General features: G+C 46.7%; 1 protein-coding gene across 1 annotated transcript in view; it reads left to right on the plus strand.

Moving 5' to 3' along the window:
* Myo1e (myosin IE) overlaps positions 1-9015 on the plus strand; it is a 136201-nt gene that overhangs the window by 77956 nt on the left and 49230 nt on the right. The window contains exons 8-9 of the mRNA XM_013009939.1: positions 600-732; positions 7268-7464. Of these exons, the coding sequence (XP_012865393.1) occupies positions 600-732; positions 7268-7464 (330 nt within the window). The remainder of the gene's footprint in view (positions 1-599; positions 733-7267; positions 7465-9015) is intronic.

Raw genomic sequence — 9015 nt, forward strand, 5'->3', positions numbered from 1 at the left:
CCTCCCTCCCTCCCTTCTTTCTGTCCCTCACCCCTCCCTCCTTCCCTCCTTCCCTCCTTCCTTCCTTCCCTCCTTCCCTCCTTCCTTTCCTTCCTTCCTTCCTTCTTTCTTTCTTTCCTTCTTTTCTTCCTTCCTTCTTCCCTTCTTTTCTTCTTTCTTTCTATCTTTCTTTCTTCTGGTCCTGGGGCTTGAACTCAGGGCCTGGACACTGTCACTGAGCTTCTTTTGCTCAAGGCTAGCACTCTACCACTTGAGCTACAGCGCCACTTCCAGCTTTTTCTTTTTATGTGGTGCTGAGGAATGGAACCCAGGGCCTCATGCATGCAAGGCCAGCCCTCTACCACTAAGCCACCTTCGTAGCCAGAGAGGTGACTTTGCAAGCAGAGGTCTCCGTGGCACAGATGTGGAGGCTTGTCCACAACTGTAGCTGCTCATAGAACCTTCCAGGCACTCCGAGGGGCACCTAGGTTGTATGGAATGTCAGCCCAACTTTTCCAGGATGGGTGTGAGTGCATTGGGCAGTAAACACGTTGACAGAGATGTGACTCTCTAACGCGACCCGGTCCATGGTGATGCGTCTGACTGCTTCTTCCACTTAGCACGCCATGAACGTCATCGGCATCTTTGCAGAAGAGCAGACGCTGGTGCTACAGATCGTGGCTGGCATCCTCCACCTGGGGAATATCAGCTTTAAAGAAGTGGGGAACTATGCGGCGGTGGAGAGTGAAGAATGTACGTATGGGCTGCTCAGCCATGTGGCTGAGTAGTGGCGGGGGGGTGGTGGTGAATGGGGGGGTGCTCGGTTCTGCTTACAGCTGCCTAGATCTCTGCTTCAGCCCAGTCCCACCTGGGGTATATCTCTCTGCAAAAGGATGACAAGTGATCCAGGTGCCAGTGGCTCACGCCTATCATCGTGACTACCGAGGAGACTGAGATCTGAGGATCATGGTTCAAGACCAGCCCAGGCAAAAAAAAAAGTCCTTGAGACTCTAATCTCCAATGAACCACCAGAAAACCAGAAGTTGCTCAAGGACAGTGCTCAGGCCCTAAATTCAAGTCCCAGGATTACCCCCCCCCCCCGACACACATACACACACACAAGGTGACAAATGTTTTTATAATGAGCATCAGAAAGACTCAACCTTTTCCTTCCTCTCCTCCCTTCCAGCATCTGTATGTCCCACATTATAGATGATTAATAAAAGCATTGCTTTTTTGTATGTGTGCCAGTCTTGGGACTTGAACTGAGGGCCTAGGCATTGTCCCTGAGCTTTTGTGTTCAAGGGTAGCACTCTACCACTTGAGCTCTAGCTCCACTTAACTCGGTGGTTAATTGGAGATAAGAGTCTCATGAACTTCCCTGACCAGGCTGGCTTCAAACTGTGATCCTCAGATCTCAGCCTCCTGAGTAGTTACGATTATAGACATGAGCCACTGGTACCTAGCTTGCTTGCTTGCTTTTTTTTTTTCTTTCTTTCTTTCTTCCTTCCTTCCTTCCTTTCTCTTCTTTCTTTTTTTTTTGGTAAAATGCCTCTTTCCCCCTTATTAACCATGGCAGAGTTTGAACTCAGAGCGTCACACTTACTCTGTAAGTGCTCTACCACTTGAGCCACACCCTATGAAATCATTTCAGTTTGTTACTAATCTTGCAGAAGTCTGAGAGTTTCACATCCGGGTTTAAAGATACACATGATTATGGAAGTTCCTCAAAAAAAAAAAAAGACATACATGAATGTCTTTTCTTAGATTTGTGGCGAAGTGAAAAGCTGAGTCATTTAATGCAACTTTTTTCTTCTCTGGCTTTTGTCTCCATTCATCTAAAAATTGATACCCAGGAGACAATGGCTCACGCCTGTCATCCTAGCTACTCAGGAGGCTGAGATCTGAGGATCATAGTTCCAAGCCAGCCTAGGCAGGAAAGTCTGTGACACTCAGATCTCCAATGAACCACCAAAAAGCTGGAAGTGGAGCTGTGGCTCAAGTGGTAGAGTGCTAGTTAGCCTTGAGCAAAAAGAAAAAAGCTCCGGATCAGCATCCAAGGCCTTGAGTTCAAGCCCCAGGATGGGCACCAAACAAAAGAAAGTGATAGAATAGTAGATAGTGTGGATAGCTAGATAGTGTGGGCAGATGTGGAAAGCCACCAGGTTTGTCCTGAGGTTGGATTGAATTTGACTTCTGAATGTAGAAAGAAGTCAACTTTGTTAAGTGCGTGGGGATTTCTGCATGAGACTTCGACTGCTAACTGGGTTGAGATTTCTGCATGAGCTTTGCTCTCGGGATGGTATTGGAAGCAATCCAGTGCTGCTGCCTGCTGGGCAATGGTCTTGCTTCCACATTGTTTGCTTGAACTCCCTTTGCTTATGATCTGCCCCACATACCATGGCATCCACGACCTTCCAGGCTCCCCCCCACCCCCCCACCCCCCGCTTGAACCCACCCAGGAAGGCATTTCTTCCTTTCTCAGCATTCTTCCAGGATGATAAATTTAGCTCCTGAGTAATAAATAGTGTCCCCACTCATTGCTGACTGGGCACTGAGTATATTTCCATCCCAAATAAGGGTGGCTTTGATGCATTTTTATTTGCTTTTCTCATAAAAGAGGGAAGTTCTGCTAACTTCTGATGGGTATCTGACTATGATGAATTGGGTTTACCAGGAAGTCGAGAGTAAAACAATAATAATAATAATTTAAAAAAGAACGGGGTGTCTATCCAGAAAGCTGAGCAATGCGAGTATTAGGATGAGAGTCTGTGTCTGCTGACACTATCCTTGGCCTGAGAAATGCACCCCGGTGTCTGGGATACCATTTCCCCTTGACCCCCATTTCCTCCTCTGTGGGGTTTGGTGATGGTGTGTGAGGAAACACACTGGCTTTCTCTCGCCTCTTGAGTAGGAAAATCCTCTATAACCAAGTACCAGTGGCTCACACCTGTCATCCTAGCTAGTCAAGAGGCTGAGATCTGAGGATCGTGGTTCCAAAGCAGTAGAACACGAAGCCTTGAGCACACGAAGCTCAGGGACAGCACCCAGGCCCCTGAGTTCAAGCCCCAGGACTTGCACAAAAGAACAATAAATGAAAGGTCCTCTATTGCTTCTCGCCGCTTGAGAACAGCTGCGGCCTGAGCCAGCCCGCACCTTCCCTCGGCTATGTGATTGTCTGGTTGTCTGATTCCTCCCTGAGGTGTGGTGTTTGTGGCCTTCTCTGTCAGATGAACACAGTCTAGCATTGGCAGATTCTCTCCCTGAAGGAGCCAAGTAGGTCTAACATCGGGGTAGACCATGTTCCTTGTCTTTTCTTTTTTCAAAATCTGGTTCTGGATTTCGTTCTGTGGGTGGGTCTTATACTGACACTATAAAAGGGGTATCGAGAGAAGGCGCTCCATGCACCCCTGTGCATTCAATGCGTGCCTCTCCTCAGTATCAGCCAGGGTTCCAAGAATATTACAACAACCGCACTCACCCATTCAGTTCCCCTATTTTTGTGTTGCGTTGGGAGTTGGTAATTCAGTGTCTATATAGTTGCTTTCTCATGGGACATTATTGTCCTGGAGATGATTCTGTATCAGATCAGAAAGGAGCTTCATCCTTTTTGATAGCTGTGTAGTATTCTGTCACTTGACTTGACTTCGATTGATTGAAGCCATCACCTGATGCCGAGGAAGATGATTGTGTTGATCTTCTGAATGAACTTTCTAGGGTGAATATGTGTCATAGGTTTTGTTTGTGCGTGGTTTGTTTTTGGTGGCACTATGATTTGAACTTGGGCCTTTTTGCTTGCTAGGCTGGCCCTGTAATGATGACCTAGACCTGCAGCCCATTTTTGCACAGATTGTTTTTGAAAGAGGGTTTTACTTCCTGTCCAGGCATGTATGTGAACCACAATCCACCTGATTTAGAGCTAGGCCAACATGCCTAGCTCTTGGTTTTGAGAGACGGTATGGGAGAGGGCTCATCTCATGAACTTTCTGTCGGGGCTAACCTCTGTTGGGGCAATCCTCCAAATCTCAGCCTCCTAAGGAAGTAAGATTAAAGACATGAGCTACAGGTGCTGGGCTTTAGTGGCATACATTTATAATGGAGAAGAGAGTCTCACAGACTTTCCTGCCAGGGCTGGCTTTGAACCACCATCCTTAGAACTGCGGTCCTCAGTAGCTTGTAGCTGGTGGCTGTGAGTCACTAGTGTATCCTGAACACAGAGAAACCCCATTTTCCTTTTAAATTTGTCCAAGGGGGAATTTTGCCACATCGTTGAAGGTTTTTCTCTCTTTCCTGCACCCGAAATTTAAATGGGGGGAAAAAATCAAGCCCAACTTTGCTTTCTACTTTCACGCGATAATAGGAACCTATCTCCATTGAAGCATTCCTTTTTAGGAATGGTTTTCCTTGTTGTTTTACATGACTCTCAATGAGAATTCATCCTTCTCTCTTTCCTCCTCTACTTCCCCCAAGCCTCCGGGACCTCTGTTCTCACTCACACAACCTCATGGAAATTCCCAGCCTGAAGGAAGTCAGGAGAAACAGCCCTATAATTTCAGCACCAGGCTGGCCACTGAAGAAAATAAAAAGGCCATAAAAAGCTTGTGCTTGGAAAACCTGGCGTGGAGTTTGTCCAAACCAAGTACTCTTATTTCCTCTCTCGTCGGCTTGGCTGTTTTGCTAAGCTTGTGGCTCTGATTCCTAGCCAAATTCCAGGCCTTGTTTTTGGAGGTATCTACCCACCACCCTCAGGTCCCTCCCTGTTCTGTAGGATGAAAGGCTGGGCTGGGCCTTTGTCTCTTCTGTAGTGTGTGTGTGTCTGTGTGTCTGTGTGTCTGTGTGTGTGTGTGTCCTTCTGTCTATCCCAGTCTGTACTTATGTCTGTCCTGTGGCTTGAACTCAAGGCCTGGGCCCCATCTCTGAGCTTTTCTACTCAAGGCTAGCACTCTACCACTTTGAGCCACAGCTCCACTTCTAGTTTTCTGGTGGCTCATTGGAGATCAGAGTCTCACGCACTTCCCTGTCCGGGCTGGCTTCGAACCATGATCCTCAGACCTCAGCCTCTTGAGTAGCTAGGATTACAGGGCATGAGCCACTTGCACCCGGCTTGTTGGGAGTATTTTGGGGAAGGATTCAAATCAATGACGCATTCCTTATTCTGGCATTCTACTATTTTCCAATCTGTGTTCGCCAACTGAATCTCCGGCAACTGAAGGCTGAGAAATGTCAGCTTCCATACACCCCAACACCACCTGTGCCATTCTAACAGCTCAGCCTTGGCAGGGAGGTTTGTGTTTTCTCCACCGTTAGCATCTGTCTTTTAATATTAGTTATTAGTACTATATATTTTTTTATCAACTTAATTTTGATCGTGTGAGAGCCTGGTGCTTGTTAGGCAAGTACTCTGCCGCTTGAGCCAGGTACCTTGCCATTTTTCCTTGGTTGTTTTTGTATCCAGGCCAACGATCCTCCTATTTATGCTTCTGGTATAGTTGGCATGCTGGACAAACACCAGGACCACCAGCGTTTTATTGATTGACATAGTCTCATGAATTTTTTTTTTCAGGTCATGGGGCTTGAACTCAGGGCCTGGGCACTGTCCTTGAGCCTGTCAGTGCTCAAGGCAAGTGCTCTACCACTTGAGCCACAGCACCACTTCTAGCTTTTTCTGTTTATGGGGTAACCAGAGCTTCATTTGTGCTAGGCAAGCACTCTACCACTAACATTCCTAGCCCAATGAGCTTTTTTTTTTAATGCTTGGACTGGTCTCAGCCCTCAATCCTCCTGATTTCTGCCTCCTGAGGACTTTGTGTATACCCTGGTACCCAGTATTGTCATAAAGTCTTCCATACAACCTTCAATCAGAGACATTTGGTCAAGCTTTATGCTGAAAAAGTTCATAATTTTCATTTGCATCTGTAAAAGTCTTTTATTCATCCTGAGACAACTGGAACTTTTCTTTCAGGCCTGAGAATGCTATCATTTATTCACAGTGGAGCACACTGATTAGAAATCAAGAAAACCCCAGGTCTAACACAGCCCTCTTCTTGGTATTAAGTCCTCAAACAAGTTGTCTGGCCATGAGCCTCATTTTGTTTCTTTCTTTCTTTGTGATGGCCCTTGGGCTTGAACTCAGGGCCTGGGCACTGTCCCTGAATGTGTGTGTGTGTGTGTGTGTGTGTGTGTGTGTGTGTGTGTGTGTGTGTTCAAAGCTAGCTTCCTACCACTTTGAGCCACAGTGTGGCTTCTGGTTTTCTGGCAATAATTTGGAAGTTAGAGTCATGGACTTTCCTTCCTGGGCTGGCCTCGAACCATGATCCTCAAATCAGCTCATTGATAACAGGTGTTCAGGGTCCTTGAAAACATGAAAACATTGCACCCCCATCCTACCCCCTAGGAAGAAAACAATATCTGAAGCCAAGGAAATGTGTTTTGATTGACTTCCATCCAGGGCATCTGGCCATAAGCTCAGAGAAGTGTCTATTTTAGAAATTTCGCCACCATCATAGTGGTCCTTCTTGGACTGCTAATTTGTGTGATTGGAAATCATCATAGGAATTGGCTTATGTAGTTAAAAAGAAAACAAAAAAAACAAATCTGGGAGCCAAGTATCTGTGGCTCATGCCTGTAATCCTAGCTACTCAAGAGGCTGAGGACTGAGGATCGTCAAAGCCAGCCCAAGTAGGAAAGCCTATGAGACTTTTACAGTTAACCACTGGGAGGGGGAAGGGGAGGGGGGGGGAACCAACAGAAGTGGCTGGTGACTCAAAGTGGTAGAGTGTTAGCCTTGAGCTGAGGGACACAGTACCAAGGCCCTGAGTTCAAGCCCCTGACAGCAACAAAATAAAAAGACAAAATATAAAACAAGAAGCTCAAGTGTAGCATCCAGCTCTAGGACCAGCACAAAAACAAAAACAAAAAACACCCAAACCTAAAAAAAAACTAGCCTAGGCACCAAAGTCCATGAGACTCTTCAGTTAACCAGTAAAAAATGGGAAGTGGAGCTATGGCTCAAGTGGTAAAGTACCAGTCTTGGTTGATATGTTCAAGCAAGAGCAGCAGGCCCCAAACTCAAGCTCCAGTACTAGTACAACGCTCTCTCTCTCTCTCTCTCTGAGGAGGAAACAAAATAGGTAAGTGTGTAAGGATCTCTTTTGCTGGATAGGACTTTTATTTGGGGGGGGCAGAAATTGAGGGATTAACCATAATCCATGTATCTGTGCACACGGTGCCCCATTCACGGCTCCGTGCATTTGGGAGGTGGGTTCTAATTGTGTTTTCTCTCCTGCAGTTCTGGCTTTTCCGGCTTACCTGCTGGGGATTAACCAGGAGCGGCTGAAGGAGAAGCTGACTAGCCGGCAGATGGACAGCAAGTGGGGCGGGAAGTCTGAGTCTATCCACGTGACTCTCAACGTGGAGCAGGCCTGTTACACCCGGGACGCGCTCGCCAAGGCCCTTCACGCCCGCGTGTTTGATTTCTTGGTGGATGTAAGTCAATGTAGGTTGATGAGCGGATAGGGGTGAGGGGAGGGGGGAGGAGGAGGGAGAGGCTTCCGAGGAAATTTCGTGAAGGTTTGTTTTCATGCATGAGATCAACCCTTCCCATCCTGACCCAAATTGTCCACCTCTCCTCTGTGGATCTTCTGGGATGCTTTCAGCCAGCGTTTTCTTCTAAGCATTTCTGGCTTGTACTTCTCGTGTTCGGCGCTTACTAGAAACATTAGCTAAAGCTGACAGGATGAAGTTCCTTCTGTCTTACTTCAGTAGAGCCAGGATTAGTGGCCAGAAAAAGGAAACTCATGATCCTGTGGCCTTCCTTGATTTCCGGAGTCTAAAGATTTAAGAATGTTGTATGTGTCATGCATTGCTGTGTAACAAATGGATCTCATATATAGCTGCTTGCAGTTAGAACTTTGTGTGTGTGTGTGTGTGTGTGTGTCCATCCATGTCTGATCATACGTATGTATGTATATGTGTGCGTGCTGGTACAGGCTCTTGAACTCAGGGCCTGAGTGCCATCCCTGAGCTTTTTCACTCAGGGCTGGTGCTTTCCCACTTGGAGGAGACCCTAAGTGCTCATCTCGGTTGAGTTACTGTCCAGTGCTGAACATCAAGGACTTTTCTTGCCACCCATGCCTCAGTTTCTCTGTGGTAAAGTGATTGACACTCACTTCTGCTGGCATTTAAACTGGGTATTTATACTATGTGCCAGCCACTAAGTGTTTCCTACTTAGCGATGAGCCATTTTCTTTTTTGGGGAAAATCTTCCTGGTAATTCACGAAGTGGTAGAGTTTGCCACTTCTAGAAATTTTTCTCCCTGATATATTCCTCCCTCTTCTGCCTCCTTTGCTAAGTCTTCCTCCTCTACCCCATTGTAACTTGTCTGCTGATACTGAATTGTGTTGTCTTTCTCGGTAACCAAGAACCCGGATTTCAGCTTCCCACTGGTTACATTTAATCCCAAAGCCACCTCCCTGCCCTGGGCCATTTTAGGGATCCATCTGGAAATGAGGGTTAGTTGTTATGAGAATGGAATAGGCACACATAGCAATAATCCCTGGTGAGTTTCTAGCCAGAGTGGCCAAGCATGGAGGCTAGATCCTGGTAAACTGCTCTAGTAGCAATTCAAATATAATGGAGCTGGGCTGTCAGCAGCTTCTGCCCGCCATCCTAACTGTTCAGGAGGCTGAGATCTAAGGATCACAATTCAAACGCCAGCCCAGGTAGGAGAAAGTCCATGAGACTCTTTTTTTTTTTTTTCAATTTTTTTTAGTCGGTTGTGGGGCTTGAACTCTGGGCCTGGGCACTGTCCCTGCGCTCTTCAGCTCAAGGGGAGCACTCTACCATTTGAGCCACAGTGCCACTTCCGGTTTTCTAGTGGCTTATTGGAGATAAGAGTCTCATGGACTTTCCTGCCTGGGCTGGTTTTGAACCACGATCCTTAGATCTCAGCCTCCTGAGTAGTTACGATTATAGACATGAGCCACTGGTACCTAGCTTGCTTGCTTGCTTTTTTTTTTTCTTTCTTTCTTTCTTCC

This window comes from Dipodomys ordii, unplaced genomic scaffold (genome assembly GCF_000151885.1).
Source record: "Dipodomys ordii isolate 6190 unplaced genomic scaffold, Dord_2.0 Scaffold11, whole genome shotgun sequence".
In the NCBI taxonomy this organism is placed as follows: Eukaryota; Metazoa; Chordata; class Mammalia; order Rodentia; family Heteromyidae; genus Dipodomys; species Dipodomys ordii.